This window comes from Mustelus asterias, chromosome 8, assembly GCF_964213995.1.
Source record: "Mustelus asterias chromosome 8, sMusAst1.hap1.1, whole genome shotgun sequence".
Classification (NCBI taxonomy): Eukaryota; Metazoa; Chordata; class Chondrichthyes; order Carcharhiniformes; family Triakidae; genus Mustelus; species Mustelus asterias.
The window spans coordinates 114,737,838-114,758,590 of record NC_135808.1 but is presented as its reverse complement, the minus strand read 5'-3'; the positions used below and the strand labels follow the sequence as shown (position 1 = coordinate 114,758,590).

At 43.2% G+C, this 20,753-nt stretch overlaps 1 protein-coding gene across 4 annotated transcripts in view; it reads left to right on the top strand.

The window, feature by feature from the left end:
- Positions 1–17,476, top strand: part of szt2 (SZT2 subunit of KICSTOR complex) — a 195,857-nt gene extending 178,381 nt beyond the window's left edge. For all 4 annotated transcript variants that reach the window (XM_078218778.1, XM_078218776.1, XM_078218777.1 and 1 more), the window contains 6 exons: positions 779–962; positions 4,979–5,101; positions 12,775–13,261; positions 13,511–13,627; positions 14,408–14,476; positions 16,224–17,476. In XM_078218778.1, coding sequence (XP_078074904.1) covers positions 779–962; positions 4,979–5,101; positions 12,775–13,261; positions 13,511–13,627; positions 14,408–14,476; positions 16,224–16,370 — 1,127 coding nt within the window. In that variant the 3' untranslated portion in view covers positions 16,371–17,476. The remainder of the gene's footprint in view (positions 1–778; positions 963–4,978; positions 5,102–12,774; positions 13,262–13,510; positions 13,628–14,407; positions 14,477–16,223) is intronic.
- The last annotated feature ends 3,277 nt before the right edge of the window (positions 17,477–20,753 follow it).

Sequence of the window (20,753 nt, the reverse complement as noted above, 5' to 3'; positions counted from 1 at the left end):
CCCACGCAGACACGAGGAGAATGTGCAAACTCCACACAGACAGTGACCCAAGCCGGGAATCAAACCCAGGTCCCTGGAGCTGTGAAGCAGCAGCGCTAACCACTGTGCTACCGTGCCACCCTAATATTTCATTCATGGGATGAGGGTGAGAAAATACATTCATGTTCATTATAACTTCATATTCTTTTGACTGCTGTTTCATACACCAACCCCCATTGAATGTGATTTATGATTTTTCAGCTTTCTGCGATTCCAGTCTGATGTACCACAGAGTGGTAATGTGCTGATTAACCTACAATGTGCTGCCTTTAGATATGCTATATCGAGAGAAAGAAAGAAAGTCGACTCAAGCTCTCTCGCATTGCATCTAGCTTCTTGTTCATGGAGAATAGTTCAACTGCCAAAGTTGTATTATGCAAGGAGATCTACGGAAAAGAAAAGTGGAAGAAAGTAATTTTTTTAATGAAAAGTTAGGTGCAATGCCACATTGTGGAAAGTTCAGTTGATATTCCTGAGCTGGGGATGGGAAAGATGAGCAGTGTTGTTGTTGCTTTTTACTTCAGTGACCTTCAATACAAAGTGCTGAGATTTGTTAAGGACAGAATTGGCCTCAGCAATGAGGCCCATGTTCCAAATGGCCAGACAATAATCAGTGTCTCGCCTTAAAAGAAAAATGAAGAACACAGCAGTTGTAAAATACAAGCAATATACAAAGAAAAACTTGCAGATTGATGCCCGTGACCACAATCAGTTTTTGAAATTCCATCTCTTCTTCTAGGGACCATAGCCCTCTCCACAAACATGACAACAGCTCACCAACTATATAACTACATCACAGACCATGCCAGCATATACGGAATGAAACCACTGCGCATGTCGAGGACCGCAATGAGTATGGACGGTAGAAGGGGGACTCAGAACACAGAAATGCATGAGTATGCATTAGTGGCTCTTTGGAACAGGTAAGTGCAAAGCAACATGCGTATATATGACACGCTGCTGCAATGCACATCTTAATTCTATTTCGCTAACTCCAATTCCATTGCCAATTGAAATCTTTTTGTGAAGGAGCTAACGGACACACCATCAACTGTTTTGCTAGTAATCTGGTCCGCAAACTACATTAACATTTATACAGCACCTTTAATATAGCAAAACTCTCCAAGAAATCTTACAGGAAGATTATCAAGTGAAATTTGACATTAAACTACATGAGGTATAGAGCAGGTGCACAACAGCTTGACTGAAGTGATAGGGATGAGAGAGAGAGACAGAGTGGTTTAGGAAGAGGATTCCAGAGTCTCGGGGCCCAGGCAGCTGAAAGCACACTGTGGATGGTGAGACAGTGAAAACCAGGGATCCAGAAGAGGTCAGAATTGGGAGCTGAGATCTTAGGAACTTTGTAGGTCTGGAGGAGGTTGAATCATATCATAGGTTCCTGACAGTGCGGAAGGAGGTCATTCAGCCCATTGAATCTGCACTGACCCTCCGACAGAGCATCCTACCCAGACCCACCCACTGCCCTATCCCCATAACCCCAAGTATTTACCCCACGAATCCCCCTAACCTACAGATCTTGGGACACTAAGGGGCAATTTAGAAACAATACGTTTCAGTGTATACTAATACATGTGGCAAATCAAATCAAATCAAAGCACGGCCAACCCACCTAACCTACACATCTTTGGACACTAAGGGAGAATTTATCATGGCCAATCCACCTAACCCTCAGATCTTTGGACTGTGGGAGGAAACCGGAACATGCAGAGGAAACCCACACAGACTCGGAGAGACTGTGCAACCTCTACACAGACAGTCACCCAAGGCCGGAATTGAACCTGGGTACCTGGCGTTGTGAAGCAACGAGCTAATCATTGTGCCACCCCTAAGATAAGGAGGAATTTGAAAACCAGTATGAGAATTTTAAAATCGGGGGTAGCATGGGAGTCAATGTAGGGCAGTGAACACAAATGATGGTTGAATGGGCTTGGTGCTAGTTCAGACACTCACAGCAGAATTTTAGGTGAGGTGTGGTATGTGAGGTTGGCCAGGAGAACATTGCAATAGCCAAGTCTACAGTTAACAAAGGCACGAATGGGGGTTTCATTAGGAGATGATTTGAGGCCAGACGGAGATGTGCAACATTACAGAGATTGAAGTAGGTAGTCTTGGTGATGGAGCAAATATGCGATCAGAGATTCACCTTGGAGCCACATTTTTAAAAATTCATTTGTGGGACATGGGCGTCGCTGGTTGGCCAGCATTTTTTGCCAATCCCTAGTTGCCCTTGAGAAGGTGGTGGTGAGCTGCCTTCTTGAATCGCTGCAGTCCATGTCCTGTGGGTTGACCCACAATGCCGTTCGGGAGAGAATTCCAGGATTTTGACCCAGTGACTGCGAAGGAACGGTGATATATTTCCAGGTCAGGATGGTGAGTGGCTTGGAGGGGAACTTGCAGGTGGTGATGTTCCCATTTATCTGCTGCCCTTGTCTTTCTAGATGGAAGTGGTCGTGGGTTTGGAAGGTGCTGTCTAAGGATCTTTGGTGAATTGCTGCAGTGCATCTTGTAGATAGTACACACTGCTGCTACTGAGCATCGGTGGTGGAGGGATTGAATGTTTGTAGATGTGGTGCCAATCAAGCGGGCTGCTTTGTCCTGGATGGTGTCAAGCTACTTGAGTGTTGTTGGAGTTGCACCCATTCAGGCAAGTGGGGAGTATTCCATCAGACTCCTGAGTTGTGCCTTGTAGATGGTGGATAGGCTTTGGGGGGTCAGAAGTTGAGTTACTCGCCGCGATATTCCTAGCCGCTGACCGGCTCTTGTAGCCACTGTGTTTATGTGGTGAGTCCAGTTGAGTTTCTGGTCAATGGTAACCCCAAGGATGTTGACAGTGGGGGATTCACTGATGGTTACACCATTGAATGTCAAGGAGCGGTGATTAGAGTGTCTCTTATTGATGATGGTCATTGCCTGGCATTTGTGTGGCGCGAATGTTACTTGCCACTTGTCAGCCCAAGCCTGGATATTGTCCAGATCTTGTTGCATTTGAACATGGACTGCTTCAGTATCTGAGGAGTTACGAATGGTGCTGAACATTGTGCAATCATCGGCGAACACCCCCACTTCTGACCTTATGACGGAGGGAAAGTCATGATGAAGCAGCTGAAGATTGTTGGGCCTAGGACACTACCCTGAGGGACTCCTGCAGAGATGTCCTGGAGCAGAGATGACTGACCCTCCACAACCACAACCATCTTCCTATGTGCCAGGTAAGGCTCCAACCAGCAGAGAGTTTGCCCCCTGATACCCATTGCTTCCAGTTTCACTAGGGCTCCTTGATGCCACACTCGAATGCGGCCTTGCTGTCAAGGGCTGTCACTCTCACCTCACCTCTGGAATTCAGCTCTTTTGTCCATGTTTGAACCAAACCTGTAATGACGTCAGGAGCTGTGTGACCCTGGCAAAACCCAAACTGGGCATCACTAAGCAGGTTATAGCTGAGCAGTTGCTGCTTGAGAGCACTGTTGATGACGCCTTCCATTACTTTACCGATGACCGAGAGTCGACTGATTGGGAGGTAATTGGCCGGGTTGGATTTGTCCTGCTTTTTGTGTACAGGACGTACCTGGGCAATTTTCCACATTGGGTAGATGCCAGTGTTGTAACTGTACTGGAAGAGCTTGGCTAGGGGAGTGGCAAGTTCTGGAGCACTAGTCTTCAGTACTATTGCCGAAATGTTATCAGGGCCCATTGCCTTTGCAATATCCAGTGCCTCCAACCGTTTCTTGATATCACGTGTAGTGAATTGAATTGGCTGGAGGCTGGCATCTGAGATGCTGGGGACCACTGGAGGAGGCCAAGATGGATCATCCACTTGGCACTACTGGCTGAAGATTGCTGCGAATGCTTCAGCCTTATCTTTTGCACTGATGTGCTGGGCTCCTCCATCATTGAGCTTGGGGATATTTGTGGAGCCTCCTGCCCCAGTGAGTAGGACATAGGACATTGGAGTTAAAAATGCTCTAGTTTAACTTCAGAGAGTGACAGACAGAGGGATTGAGTCAGTCATTAGGGGACAGAGTTTAAAGTGGGGTGGGAACCAGAGACGATGGTTTTGGTCTTCCCAATTTCTGCTCCTCCCGGACTGGAAGACGAACAAGTAGCATCGGGGCGATAGATAGATTTTTAATCAGTGAGGGAATCAAGGGTTACGGGGAAAGGGCAGGAAAGTGGATGTGAGGAATGTCAGATCAGTCATTTTCCTATTGAATGGCAGCGTACGTTTGAGGGGCTGAATGGCCTACTTCTGTTCCTATTTGTTATGGTCCCATGGCAAATTAGAGACAATGGGGAGTGATGGTTGTGAGGTAGAGCTGGGGGTCGTCTGCTGCATGTGAAATCTGGTATTATGTTTTCAAATGATGTTGCTGAAGGGAAGAATTTGGGTGTGAAATATAATGTGCTTACGCCTGTGTCACTCAATGGTTTAAAAAGCAGACCCTGTCTCTCTTCAGTGTATATCCGGTGAAAGCAAGTTCAGCTGTGTAAATCACTCCTGATCACTTTGTACCCTACATCCTGGAATCAATCTTGTTGCATTTCTCTGAATCCACTCCACATAATCAGTGTTGTTTGACAGTGAAGTGTCCCATCTTGCACAACCTACTCCAAATGAACGAGGTTATAAATGCTGCCGTTTTTAACTTTTATAGGGTGGATTTTGGATGTAATCAGAATGTAATTGACTGAAAGTATGGACAGGGATTAGTTATATTTGTTCTCCACTCATAATGCAAAGCACATACGTTTCTGTAGATGGTTCAGTTGAGAGCAAGTTAGAAATATTAACTTGTCAGCTTGTTTTTGGTGACTACAATCTGTGAAGTTATCGTATTAGATTAGAAAAATGATGTATTAGAATTTTTTTTGGTGATGATGAAAAGACTGGCAGGAATTTCTTCTTTGTTTCACCATTCAGGTCTGGATCATACAAAGATTCTGAGGGAATCAGACACCACGATGAGTTTGACGTGTCCTTGTTGGTGTGTCACAGCGCAGGTCCTTTCGAAGAACAACCAGAAACAGAACGCAACATGCTACGGTAGGATTTTCATGGGATTTACCCCAAATTTTCTTCGACTCATTTTAATGGCTTTGGTTTATCAATACCTAGAGTTTTGAATATAGGAAGCAGATAATCTCCAGTTCACCCCTTGTGATTATTTGTATTTCTACAATGTTCCATCCTTCACAGTATAGTAGTCTGTGCATGACTCTATGCTACTGTAATGAAAAACACTTATAAATGTGGTGTACCTGTGAAAGGCTGATTTGCCTGTGACGCTTATGTCAAATTTCATAGCTGAAATCTTGGGGATCCTTGATAAACTTGGGCAATTGGGCATAAATGTCCACCTCTCATTTTGGGAGCAGATGAAGCCTCTAATTAGACTGTGCCATACATTTGACCACCAATCTTTCCTGCCTCGATTACATTTTTGAGCCATGGCGTTACAAGTGATATTCCTCCAACAAGTTGGATGTTATTTTACTGAATAGTTATTACACTGACTAATGTCACATACCACATTCCGTCTAACACCCTGTGATAAATCCTGTGCCTTTCCTGTGTAAATGTATTTTCTTAATTTTTGTAAGTTGTTAAGTTTAGTATGTATTCCTAAAATACACTGCTTTGCAGTGTTATGCACCCAGCAATGTCGGGCAATAATAGTCCCTGTTATGTTCTGGTTATTGGTATCTTTTTGCCTTTGCTCCATTAGATTTTGACAGTCCGTCAATGTGAAATTGCAGTTTACTTTCAGATATGATCTTGGTAATTATGTACAAGTGAAGGGTTGATGTTTGTCTATATTAAACTGGAGCGGTTTCAAGAATTTTCACTCTGCAAAGTAAGAATCAATTAACAATATATACTCAAAATTTAATCTAGCCTTTCCAACATAAATCTTCCCCTGATCTGTTGTTTCTACACAAATCTAATTACTAACTACAGAGCTGTTTGACACAAACTTCAGATACAAGTAGAACTGCTTGTTAATTATCCCTTTGGTCGATTTGTCTATAAATTGTAATTTGAAGTCATTTCTGAAGGCTTTCTGGTTCATCAAGCTATGGAGCTATGGCTGAATCTGATCACTATTATTACACTCCATTAACTGCCTTGTACTACAATCAATATCAGAACCATAGCAGAGGAACATTTGAAGCATTGATGCACAGTGAGAACAGATTTTTCTTAACAAATCATACTATAGGTACAGATATGCTTAATAGGGTCTTATTGTACTGGGTAGGGTTAAGAAAACAGGCAGCACGATGGCACAGTGGTTAGCACCACTGCCTCACATTGCCAGGGACCCGGGTTCAATTCCGGCCTCAAATGATTTCATGTGTGGAGTTTGCACATTCTCCCCATGTCTGCGTGGGTTTCCTCCGGGTGCTCCGGTTTCCTCCCACAGTCCAAAGATGTGCAGGTTAGGTTGATTGGCCATGCGGAATTGTCCCTCAGGGGGATGAGCAAGGTAAATACGTGGGGGTTACAGAGATAGGGCCCGGGAGGGGATTATTGTCGGTGCAGGCTCGATGACCTCCTTATGCACTGTAGGAATTCTATGATTCTATGAAAACCTGAGGAAGACTCATTTAGGGCTGTTGCCAGACCTCCGTGCAGGATTATATATTTTGCAGTTACTAAACTGTGTGGTCCTTAAAAAATCTCCAGTCTTCCTTGTTTGTTTCCCTTTCACTTATAAAAAGATATGGCTGAAGAATTGCAGGAAAAATTACACTGATTTACAATGCTTCAGACAAATGAAAATTAAGACTGATTAATATAAAGTATGTGGCCCTAAAATGTGGATCAATAATACACTGTAAGTAGCATTAGAGAGACTTAGAGACTTGTGACTAATAGGTTGAACGTTTGTTTCCGTGTACAGAATGTCTGGCAGAGAAATTATGAAAGTTAAGAGAACGTTGGGATTGTAAATGTAAGATAGAAGTCTGCAGATGGTTTCACAATATACTTCAAAGTATAAATGAGGTAAACATAATTGGGAAAGTTATAGAATGGTAGCAACACTGATTCCCAAGTATCAAATGGATCAGCCATAAGAAAGGGTTAGGGAGGCTTCAACAATGTTGTTAAGTTAAATAATAAATATAAAGTAATCCCAGATTATCACTTCAAATGGGTCAGTAGAAGTAAGACTGGAGGACCAACACGGTTTGTGGTTTTTAAAAAAAAAAAGCATTTAGAACTGATTTGTGTAAAAAAAAAAGCTCGGGGCAGCACAGTGGTTAGCACCGCTACCTCACAGCGCCAAGACCCGGGTTCAATTCCCAGCTTGGGTCACTGTCTCCGTGGAGTCTGCATGGGTTTCCTTGGAAATATTAGTATATAGAGGGATCTAGGTGTGCAGATCCACAGTTCCCTGAAGGTGGTGACTCAAGTGGACAAAGTGGTCAAGAAGGCGTATGGCGTGCTGGCCTTCATCGGTCGGGGCATTGAGTATCGGAATTGGAAAATCATGTTGCAGCTGTGTAAGACTTTGGTTAGGCCGCATTTGGAGTATTGTGTACAATTCTGGTCGCCGCACTACCGGAAGGATGTTGATGCATTGGAAAGGGTGCAGAAGAGATTTACCAGGATGTTGCCTGGTTTGGAGGATATGGACTGTGAAGAAAGGTTGAACAAACTTGGATTATTTTCATTGGAGCATCAGAGGATGAGGGGGATCTGATAGAGGTTTACAAGATTATGACAGGCTTGGGTAGAGTGGATAGTCGAAATCTTTTTCCCAGGATCGAAGATTCAATTACTCGGGGGGGCATAGGTTGAAAGTGAGAGGGGGAAAGTTTGAAAGAGATGTAAGGGTTAAGTTTTTCTCACACAGGGTGGTGAATGCCTGGAACGCGCCGCCAGAGGAGGTGGTGGAAGCAGATTGAGGCATCTGGATAGATACATGAATAGGCAGGGATTAGAGGGATATGGACCACTTGGAGGCAACAAAATATTAGATAGAGAGGCATCTGTGTCGGCACAGACTTGGTGGGCTGAAGGGCCTGTTCTTGTGCTGTACTGTTCTTTGTTCTTTGTTCCCCTGGGTGCTCCGGTTTCCTTCCACAGTCTGAAAGACGTGCTGGTTAGGTGCATTGGCCATGCTAAATTCTCCCTCAGTGTACCCAAACAGGTGCCAGAGTGTGGCGACTCGGGGATTTTCACAGCAACTTAATTGCAGTGTTAATGTAAGCTTACTTGTGACCCTAATAAATAAACTTTTTTTAAAAACTCTTTACTCTGTGTGAAATATGTGGAAGGATCTGCCAATCAGCACTAAATCATCACAAAAACAGAATTAGTTTGATCGATGCTGCAATGCAAGGGAGGGGACTGGAGAGGTACTGAGGTTCAATGGATCAAAGAGCCATTTCTCATTTCTTATAGGTTTATGGAACGAAATAAGACAGTATTCAGGAGGAAAGTCACCATCCTTTCATGGAGTGACTGCTAGCCATGTGATCTTTTCTAGCAATTCCTGCAGATTAGGTTATATTTTGATTTGATTACCTATTTTTGAAGCATTCTTCCTCACTCTCTTACCTGTACGTCGCATTGCATGCCTCCACATCCAAAACTGTTTCCTACCTGAAAATGGATCTAAGATAAAAATGCAGGATGTGGGTTTCAATTTCTAGGTGATCGAGCAGTTACTGCAACAGGATCATAGTGTCCAGTGATTCACTTTGCTTTGAATGACAGTGTTTGCATGTGGATGATGATATTCAGACTGTACCGAATTTTACATTTCAGTAGCTAAGCTACCTCACCGGCCTCTCTCCCAGTGATTGTGAACTGTTTTTGTCTCAAATCAGAATTCTGTCTTGGCTGTATAGCTACATACTTACTCTGCAGAGACCATAAGCTAACTTCTCCCAGTGTATTATGTGATAAAAGATTTCAAAATAAAGATTAAAGACAAATTCAAAATTATATAATACACTGGCCATGTTCAACAAAGCATTACGCATGCAGTGTTACACTGTATATGCCTGCAGGGAGATTGTAATGCCTGTAAACATTCCAGTCCCAGTTAGCCTTAAAATGGTACAATATGATGTAACCTTCCCACAAACTCTACTGAGTTATGGAATATTATAAATTTTATAGGGTCTTTAAATTTAATTTTCCTCAAGCCTGCACCAGAAGTTGTGGCTCCATTACTGCTAAATGGTTCCAGGATGCCGGATGTCCTTCTGGACCTTGCTCAAGTAGATATTATTCATGCATGAGACTTAACGGTAATGTCAGTCAGCTATTTGACTTGGGAGATGTTAGACTTAAGAAATGACCTATCGTCACTTCACTTCCACACTGGCATTTCCACTAGGAAGTGCTGGATCTCAGTTTGGACCAGGAATGCTGGCTGATAATTCTTTCTAAATAGGGATGTGTGGAGCCAAATATAACACCATGACCATGGGCCCTGCTGAGATTGTTTAACTTGGCACTGTTAAGACAGCCTGGTGCTTAAACATAGCCTGCTGCTTCTCACCCAAGATTCCCAACAACGCAAGTTCCTGATCCCAGGTGCAGATGAGACAAGCAGCCTCCAAAGAATCGAGGACCTTGATGCATCACCACATGCCAGCCTTGAAAATTGGCACGTTGGCACAGTGGTTAGCACTGCTGCCTCACAACGCCAGGGACCCAGGTTCAATTCCCGGCTTGGGTGACTGCCTGTACAGAGTTTGCATGTTCTCCCCGTGTCTGCGTGGGTTTCCTCTGGGTGCTCTAGTTTCCTCCCACAGTCCAAAGATGTGTGGGTTAGGGTTAGGTGGATTGGCCATGCTAAATTGCCCCTTAATGTCAGGGGGACTAGCTAGGGTAAATGCATGGGGTTATGGGGATAAGGCCTGGGTGGGATTGTGGTCGGTGCAGGCTCGATGGGCCGAATGGCCTCCTGCACTCTGGGGATTCTATGATCAATGAAGAGTAGACCTGGGGAAACCAAGAATATGGGGATCACCTTATCTTTTGGGATGAGAAATTAGTTACAAAGACTGTGAAACTGAGATGGAAACATGAATAGTTTGCACTTACATAATGGATGAAGGGATTAAAATAATAAAGTTTATTTATTAGTCACAAGTAGGCTTACATTAACACTGCAATGAAATTACTGTGAAAGTTACTGTCTACCTATCATGCCCCTTTGCTTTGTATATTTTAGCTGTATTTCTGCAGTTAACCTCATGTTAATAAGAACATGTAAGAACTAGGAGCAGGAGTAGGCGATTCAACCTCTCGAGCCTGCTCCACCATTCAATACCATCATGGCTCATCTTGTCTCGGCCTCAACTCCACTTTCCTGCCCATTTTCCATAACCCTTCAAACCATTCTGTCTCTCTCCTGCTTTAATTTACTCAATGTCCCAGCAACCACCCCACCGTGGGGTGGTGAATTGCACAGATTCATGATCCTTTGAGAGAAGTAGTTTCTCATCACCTCTGTTTTAAATCGGTTACCCCTTATCCTAAAGCTATGACCTCTTGTTCTAGATTGCTCCACAAGAGGAAGCATCCACTTTACATCTACTTTGTCAATATCTTTTATCATCTTATATAATCTCCTCTCATTCTTCTAGAGAGTGTAGGCCTAAACTGCTCAATCTCTCTTCATAAGACAAACCCCTCAACTCTGGAATCAATCTAGTCAACCTCCTCTGAACTGCTTCTAAAGCCACGGCATCCTTCCTCAAATAAGGCGACCAAAACTGTACACAGTACTCCAGGTGTGGTCTCACCATTGCCTTGTATAGTTGCAGCAACACTTCCTTACTTTTATTCTCTATTCCTTTAGCTATAAATGCCAAAATTCCACTTATTTTCCTTCTTACCTGCTGTACCAGTTTTCTGCGACTTGTGCACAAGGACACACAGATCCCTGTGCACCGAATTGGAACAATTTGGGTAGACCATCTACATAAAAAAATCAACCCCATACAAGGAGATCATTTGGCTCATTGTCTCCATACTGGGCTAAGGAAAGAGCTATCCAGTCTAATCCCACTTTCTAGCTCTTGGTACATCGTCCTGCAGGCTACAGCACTTCAAGGACATGTCCACTTTTTCAATGTGATGAGGGTTTCAACCTCTACCACCATTTCAAGCAGTGAGGTCCAGACCCTAATCATCTTTGTGTGAAAAAGTTGTCAACTTTTCTGCAATGCTTCTGTCAGTTACTTTAAATATTAAGACACTTGGTTATTGACCATGTTAATCAGACTCTACCTTCGCTCTGCTCCCCTTTTCTTGAGTTTTTGGGTTCAGACACAGCTCATACTGATGATCTTCTCCGTTTGTCAGAGTTCTAAGTGCAGTCAATTAGAGCATTCACAGCATAAAGTTTCAATTTAGCACAATAAGCAAAATTGACACACACACACTCAACCGCACAAGAAAAGGCTTGTGTGTAATAGGGGAAAATGCACGCGTACAATCTTTAGAGGGTTAGGATACCTTTGGGATGCTGTGTAATGTTAATGAAATTTTAAATCAATGTGGTAAGGCTTTTAAATGGTGGGGAAAAGACATTTCATTGCTAATATTATGCAGTTCAACTTTCAGTCTACTGGGTAAGTTGAGTTTTACTCTGCATCTGCAAATTGTGTATCTGAGCTGATTGCAACATTAGATGTTAAAAATGCTAATGTTTTATTTGTGGTAGTACGACAGAGCGCGCCACGTGGTGGTTAAGCGTGAGTCTAAGAATGTGGAGCCACGATTAAACGCAAGTCAAAACTTGATGAGCAGCAGTTGAGCTCTGGCAGTTAACCCCTGGAGAGCTGAGGAACCAAAGTTTGGTTCGAATAAACAATTTTGTTACTTTCCCCTGCTGAGTTGTTGTTGAGCCTCACAATTATTACACTATCCTTCATTTAAAAAACCGAATACATCAAAAAGCACAGCTGCGTCTGGGGAGGCAATGGCCTAACGGTATTATCGCTCCACAATTAATCCAGAAATTCAGCTGACCCAGGTTCGAATCCCGCCACAGCAGATAGTGAAATTTGAATTCAATAAAAATATCTGGAATTCAGAATTTACTGATGACCATGAAACCATTGTCGATTGTCGGAAAAACCCATCTGGTTCATTAATGTCCAATAGTTATGATAGTGACTTTTAAGGGGCGTCTTGACAAATACATGAATAGGACCGGAATAGAGGGATATGATCCCTGGAAGAGTAGGGGGTTTTAATTCAGTTGGGCAGCATGGTCGGTGCAGGCTTGGAGGGCTGAAGGGCCTGTTCCTGTGCTGTAATTTTCTTTGTTCTTTAGGGAAATAAATCTGCAGTCCTTACCTGGTCTGGCCTACATGTGACTCCAGAGCCACAGCAATGTGGTTGACTCTCAACTGCCCTTGGGCATCTTGCCACAATAAATACTGGCCAGCTAGCAATGCCCGTGTCCCATGAATGAATTTTAAAAAAAATTGGGCTTTATAATTCTCCCTGGGTAACAAATAAGTAATAAAAATTTCAAAGACATATAGATTTCCTGCTTGTGCATAAGGTGAAATATTTTTATCTTTGTGCTGGCTGAATTCAGATCCCTGCGATTCCAATTACATCTCTATTATGTTCATAATTTTTTGGCAACTTCCAGAATGACTCAAGCCCATTCTTTATTTTAGATACCAATGCAAAGTTGCATTTTTAAAGTTTATTCTCTTTTTTTTTTCAAGATTACGTTTCTACGTGATCATGGCAAGCTGCCGGGAACTCTTCCCAAGATTAACTGCTGATATGAGACGCTTTAAGAAATTGCCGCAAAGTCGTAGGGACTCTTTGGACCTCACGAGGGATTCTTTGCTGTCAGAAAAATATGAACCCGAAAGGAGGGAGACTGACCCGGATGGGTGGGATGAGACAAGTGATCCCAGTGAGTTTTACTCGCATCGGAAACCATTGAAGATGGCGCCCGAGCTGTTCTACTCCTCTCCACTCTTCCCTTTGCTGGCTTCAGAGGTGGCAACGGCCCAAGAACAAATTGCAATGATGGTTCAACAGGCAAAGTCCCACTGTCGCCGTGATGTTCTCTGGCAACGTCTCTTCCTGGGAGAGCATCTGTCTTCAGACAAACACAAAATGAGCAAGTTGTCCTTCGCTGAACTGGAAGAGTTACTTAGTGCTGTGCATAGCAAATCCATTTCTGAGATTGACCCACAACTGGTGAGAGAGAGAGAGATTATTTTGTAGTTATCAGTTGAATGATTATAATCAATATTGCCTGTGTTATGAGAGTTTCTTATAGCTGGTGAATCGGGTACTTTCCTCACTTGTTAGGAAATTATTCCTGATTGGATCTTTTTTAGATTTGTTTTTCCCAACCCTGTTTGCCTTTTCCCGGTTTTGTGAACATTCTTTCTACACCATTACCTCCTTGTGTTTATCGTTGCTCTGCCCTTTCTCTTGTACCAGGATTGCTTCCTGTCGATGAGTACCGGCTGGTATCAGAGTCTGATCAAGGTTTTGCTCAACAGATTCTCCCAGAGTTGCCGCCACTTTGTGGATGCAGATAGAGGAATCCAGTATCTGGTAAGTTAAAACCCAGAATTGAGCCCACTTATTGCTGAGCTGTGCCTTTTTTGTTATTCCTGCACTGGATGTTTTGTGAGCAAGAAATGTATGTTTGTAGGATAAATACATTTGAAACGTTGAGAGAGATTTCGCCATGACAGGCACAATCAATGATACCTAGTGAATCATAGAATCCTACAGTGCAGGAGGAGGCCATTCAGCCCATCGAGCCTGCACCGACCACAATCCCAACCAAACCCTATCCCCATAATCCCATGCATTTACCCTAGTTAGTCTCCCTGACACTAAGGGGCAATTTAGCATGGCCAGTCCACCTAAACCGCACATCTTCGGAGTGTGGGAGGAAACCGGAGCACCCGGAGGAAACCCACGCCGACGAGAGGAGAATGTGCAAACTCCACACAGGCAGTGACCCAAGCCGGGAATCGAACCCGGGTCCCTGGCACTGTGAGGCAGCAGTGCTAACCACCGTGCCGCCCCTGAAGCACATAGTTTTTAATGCATTAACATTATTTAGTACGCAAAGGATAAAAATGTTTTTCCTTAATTACTGAATGGTCCTGTATGTAATAAGCTAAGAATTTGAGAATGAATATACCTTTAAAAATCCTGATTTGTTCTGTACATCATGGAGTGTGTGCAGTGGTGATATTTTGGTCCTGTGCATATTGTATGCCTGTCATGTAGTTGAGGTTATGTTCACTTGTATTGGGAAACAGGAGGGGTTATGGTCATCTTCACCTTGACTATAACACTGTGATGTAACTTCCTTCACAGGCCGTGTTGAATCAGAAGTTCATCGACTGCTTTGTTTTCATCTTTCTTGACTCTCAGTCTGCAAAGACGGTAAGGTCTCAAAGGAGCCTCTGGTACAGAGAATCACAGAGCATCTGAGAGATTGTGTGTGATACAGACAAGATGTTACATTGCTTGTATAAAACTGCGGGTCTCTCAGCATGGGGCTGCAGGAAACATGTTTATAACCAAAGGCATAAGAACACTTCCCCTCTCCACATAGGGGGAGGTGAGTGACAACACAATATAAAGGGAATAAGAAATGAACGTATGGCAGTGCGCGGCAGAATGTAGGGTGGCATGGTGGCTCAGTGATTAGCATTGCTGGCTCACAGCACCAGGGACCCGGGTTCGATTCTGGCCTCTGGTCACTGTCTGCGTGGAGTTTGCACGTTCTCCCCGTGTTGGCATGGGTTTTCTCCGGGTGCTCCGGTTTCCTCCCACAGTCCAAAGATATGCACGTTAGGTAGATTGGCGATGGTAAATTGCCCCTTAGTGTCAGAGGGATTCACAGGGTAAATAGATGGAGTTACGGGGATAGGGCCTGGTGAGATTGTTGTCTGTGCAGGCTCGGTGGGCTGGATGGCCTCCTTCTGTACTGTAGAGATTTTATGATTCTATGATTCAGTGCACCAATTACAAAATGTTAGTGTCACAACAAACCATTTACTGTTGACATGCAACTTTGACCCAGTAAACACAGAGTGAGCCACTGATCCTAATGATGCATTTGGTGTGGGGCTGAGCAGAAAGGAGATTAGGAGGAAATAGTCACTATGACCTTGGACTGCTCTTGCATTTCTATTAGTGATATTGCCAGTTGATGTAAGGAGGATGAACAATTTAGTGGCGACTGAATAGGCGCTGCCTATATCAGAGGATGAGTCACCTTGAGGCTACACATATCCTAGTGATTTTGATTTGATTTGATTTATTATGGTCACATGTATTAGTATACAGTGAAAAGTATTGTTTCTTGCGCACTATATAGGCAAAGCCTACCATTCATAGAGAAGGAAACAAGAGTGTGCAGAATGTTGTGTTACAGTCATAGCTAGGGTGTAGAGAAAGATCAACTTAATGCAAGGTAAGTTCATTCAAAAGTCTGATGGCAGCAGGGAAGAAGCTGTTCTTGTGTCGGCTGGTACGTGACCTCAGACTTTTGTATCTTTTTTCCAAGGGAAGAAAGTGGAAGAGAGAATGTCCGGAATGCGTGAGGTCCTTAATTACACTGGCTGCTTTGCTGAAGTGTAGACAGAGTCAATGGATGGAAGGCTGGTTTATAATGGCAGCTCAGCAAAGGAAGTTTCTGAGAAGGATGCACTTTTGTCTCATGGGGTTTGATTTAGCGAGGCCATTAGCCACGGGTGCAAATCCCTTAATGGCTCCAAATATCGCGAGATTTGCGCCAGAGCAGGTTTCCTCGCTGCCATCTTCCTGTCTTGAATGATAGCAAGTGCTGTGGAGCCATTTAAATACAGTCCCCCCCCCCTTGATTCAAGTACTCAGATGACCCCAGGGACAGAAGAATCAAACACTTTGAATCTCAGACAGTGTTTTTCACATGGGGAAATAAAATTGTCAGTGTCTAATTGTGGTCTGGTTCGCGCTGTCGGCCTGGCAGGAACCGCACAGATATTCACACTGAAAATAACACACTCATTTTTTCAGAAAGTTCTGCCCATGGTGTATTTATGAAGGCTATGGGAACACAGCAATTTACACTGTTTTTATACACATGTGGCTGTGCATTTCTACCACCCCATTCCAATATTAGAAGCTGTTTTCTCTCTTTCAGAATCTGAAGGTTGTATTCCGAGAGCCACTTCCTGCACAGCCACAGAACAGTGACAGCCCGCTACCTCAGCTTGTATCCATGTACTATCACCTGGAGTCTGTCATCAATACTGCATGCTTCAACCTGTGGACTGGCATGCTTCAGTAACAGACATCAAGCCTACCTGCATTGACTTTTGGACTAATCTGCTTTATTACATTCACATTTGTTACTCTTCAATTGCTCAAGGCAAGAAACTGTGATGTAGTGTATTCCACACGCAGAGAGAGAAAGAAGTATTGATTTTAATATGATTCAATCTTCTTATTCCTCTATGTGCACTTGCTTTGAATGCAGAAGCTGTTGGGGCCATCCTTCAACAGATCCGTGGGCAAAAAAGTCAGACAGTCCAACTTTATTAGATGTTTGCATTTGTTAATTTATTTTTATTTACTGAGTTTATAGCTTATTATGCTAATTAATATATGCCACCACATTTTCTTTTTGGTTTTATTTCAAACACACTTCTCCCTTTTCCCCTCTTCACCTCATGTTTTCATCCCCGCAGAATGGCATTTCAAGAAGATAGAACATTGCTTATCCTGTAGCCAGATAGACTTTCAGCTGCAGGGCAAGGTACATGAAAAGTCCTTTCTCTTCCCTTCTTTTCCTCCCTCCCGGATCAAAGTGGTGAACTGACAAACCTCTTCACTGTGTTGTGGATAGATTGAGCAGCTAGACCCTGTGGCAATGAGAGTCTGAGACTACTTGGTTGATGAGCAAGTTGTGTGGGTCTTTGAATCTGAACCTTTAAAAGATTTAATTTCATTAGGTGTCTGCATTATCACACGCACTGGAAAACAGTCGAATATAATTTTCTGTGAGATTCACAGGGATTTTGTTTTAAACATGCAGGTCTGTTGTCATCTCTTAGAAGACATGAAATAAAATCCTAATTTCTGTATTACACTCAGTGCATCAGTGGCCTGGTAGAGGTGTTGCTTTGAGCATGGCATCCTGACCACTCCTACAGTGAAATAAAGATGAATCTGTACTTAGGAATGAATGCTCGGAGTGCATAAGAAGTACCTTTGGTTTTAAAGCACATTCCTTTGTAGAATTTCAACAAGTCAACTATAGATTTAGTTGCAGCTGCACAATGTCTCCTTGCTTGGAGACAATTAATTATAAGTGAATATATTTGATGTATATTTTGTATATAATGAAAATGGCTGAATTATTATTGTAAAATAATAAAGTTCTATTAATCATTTCCTGTGTGAACAGTATATCTCTGTTATTTAAATGTTTTCTACGCTATGGATACAGACGCCCGTGAGCTTTTATTCTCTCCCAATATTATTGAAAAGGGCATCTTGACAAATAGATGAACAGAATGGGAATAGAGGGATAAGGTCCCCAGAAGGGTTAGGGGGTTTCAGTTCAGTCGGGCAGCATGGTCGGTGCAGGCTTGGATGGGCTGAAGGGCCTTTTTCCTGTGCTGTAATTTTCTTTGTTCTTTGTATAACTGTTTTGCTCCTCCATCAGTATTTCCATCTTTTCTTCCTCATTTTTGTTTTTGGGTGGTTCTCGGAAAAATGGGCCGAATTCAGAATAGGGTTCTCAAAAATCCAGGAGAGCCACATATTTCCATGTCTATCAGTGACAGAATTTGACTGATTCGGTCACCATATTCTAGCAATTTTAATTTTTTAAATAAGGAATCACGGAATGTAATTCCAAAACACAGATAAAAGTCATGGAACCTAGAATTTGATTGCTCCAGCCATCGAACAAAAGCAGCCAAGGTGATGCTTGTAAATGTGGTAATCAGTCTGGGAAAGTTGTCTGTAACGTTTAATGTCTCACCCTATCAAAGCTCAAGCTGTACAATAGGACACAAAACTATCAGTTTTTTGCAACTGTTCAATTCCCTTTCCTGTCGTTCTCATCATTCAAACAATACTTGTGCTTCAACTAAATGAAAAGGATGAAGCTTTGAAATAAACTCTGAATGAAACAGCCTGCAAACTAATGCAGTGGGTTAAAAGCAATACTGGATCCCGTATTTAAGGGACCTGGGTTCAATTCCTGGCTTGAGTCACAATCTTTGTGGAGTTTGCACATTCTCCCTGCGCCTGTGTGGGCTTCCTCTGGTTTCCTCCCACACTCCAAAGATGTGCGGGTCAGGTGGATTGGCCGTGATAAATTGCCCCTTAGTGTCAAGGAGACCAGCTAGGATAAATGCATGGGGTTATAGGGATTGGCCCTGGCTGGGATTGTGATTGGTGCAGACTTGATGGGCCGAATGGCCTCCTTCTGCACTGTAGGGATTCTATGATATAAATGTAGTGGAGAGGGTTCAGAGAAAGCTTACTGGATTGATACCTAGACTGAGTGGAGCTGTCTTGTGAGGAAAGGTTGGGCAGGCTGGGCTCATTTCCAATGAGGTTTAGAGAGTGAGGGATGACTTGACTGAAGTATCCAAGATCCTGAACGGTCCTGACAAGGTGGGCAGGGAATGGATGTTTCCCCTGGTGGGTGAGTCCAGAAATAGCAGGGCACTGTTTTAAAATTAGGGGCTGCCCTTTTCGGATAGGTGAGAAGTTTTCTCTGAGGGAGGAGGCAGGGAAGTCATTGAATATTTTTAAGGCGGGGAAGACAAATTCTTGTTAGGCAAGGGAATCAAAGATTATCGAGAGTCGAAGTTAATGTGGAATTCACAACACACACAGATCAACCATAATCTTAATCAATTTGACTAAAGACTAGCGTCTGTGATGTTGGGGGCCTCAGGAGTAGGCCAAGATGAATCTGAATAGAAGGCATTGAATGCCTTCTTTAGCATTCAGAAATTATTCCACTCCTGAGGCTTACAGTGCCAAGCAGAAAAGGGTTATTTTATAGCTTTGTGATAATTATTGCTATCATTTTTTGTTATCTGATGCTATGTACATATTTGTACCGTACAGCTGGGTGCATACTCTTGATCCTTTGTTTTATTTGCATTGCCTGCTTGATGGAAGTCTCAAACCTAATTAGTTTCTTTAGTAGGCATTGCATCATTCTGTCCCTTGTAAATGGGAAAATTGACAGAAAAATAGATAGTGTTAAGGTTCATTAAGAAGTGTGGAATGTTAGTCCTCTCAATGTTGTGGGGCTTTAATCTTATTTTCTCATCTTAACCTGGTTCTCCTTTCAAACTTATCTTATGATCTTTAGTTTCTAGTGCTCAAAACAACCTGATTCAAGTCGATGAGTTTCAGGCTTTTTGTAAGATTTGAGGCTCGCCCAGCCCAAGGGGGCTGTTCAGGCAAGTTGGGTGAGAACTATATTGGATGGGACTGGAATAAAAATTGCAGTTGTGTGCACAGCACCATAACCTCACCTGACAGCAATTTGCATATTTATCGGAAGGGCCCACCATAACCAGGTGGACACCTTTGCTTTTAATCATAGAATCCCTACATTACCATTTGGCCCATTGAGTCTGCACCAACAGCAATCCCACCCAGGCTCTATCCCCATAACCCCACATATTTACCCGGCTAATTCCCCCTGACACTAAGGGGCAATTTAGCATGGCCAATAACAACCTGCACATCTTTGGGCTGTGGAGCACCCGGAGAAAACCCACGCAGACAAGGGGAGAATGTGCAAACCCCACACAAGACAGTGACCCGAGGCCGGAATTGAACTCGGGGTCGCCTGGAGCTGTGAGGCAGCAGTGTTAACCACTGTGCTGCCCAGTTGTCTGCTGAGAAGCGGAGGTTGGAAGACGTGACATCAAGAAAGTTGCCTGATGGATTTTGACTGCACACGTGGCCGGTTTGCACTGAGAGGATGGAGTTCAAAAATACCCTGAAAGTTCAACTGAACATTCTTGGATAATGTATATCGCAAGACAATTGTTAAATGTGAACAGCAGGAGTGCCATTAAAGACCATCAGGAACTTTACCAGTCACAGTTACCCAATTATCTAGCTGAAAGACTCACCATCAATACTGACGCTGTTTCCCATTATCTAACCAATTAATAATTTAATTTGCAACTTCCTCCTGGACCCCTGTGCACTTTCTTTTTATCCATAAATCCCTCGCGAGAGACCTGAATAAATAAAGAATTAACATATTGCAAGTCTGCATTCTCATTTATTTAGCCAGTTGCAACATCAGTGAAATCGGAGAGCTGCCTTTTGTAAACCAGTGTTAATCACCATCTTTTTTCTTCTTGCTAGCTGTTCAGCATTTTTTTTAGAACATGAGATACCACTCGCATCTTGGACGAGGCACTTAAGTGGACACTAATTGGCAACTTAAGGGCCTCAATTGGTGACGGGATTGGAAGGCACTTTCCAGCAGGGACTTAATTGGGGTGGAGGCTGGAAAGTGGCAGGGACTGCTCCTGCCTGAATAAATGCTACTTGCCCCCCAAACTCACTATGATGGCAGGGAGGGGGGAACGACAGGGTGGCTGGGGATCCTTTAAGATCCCAGTGTTTTCAAAGAATCCCTGCAGTGCAGACGGAGGCCATATGGCCCATCAAGTCT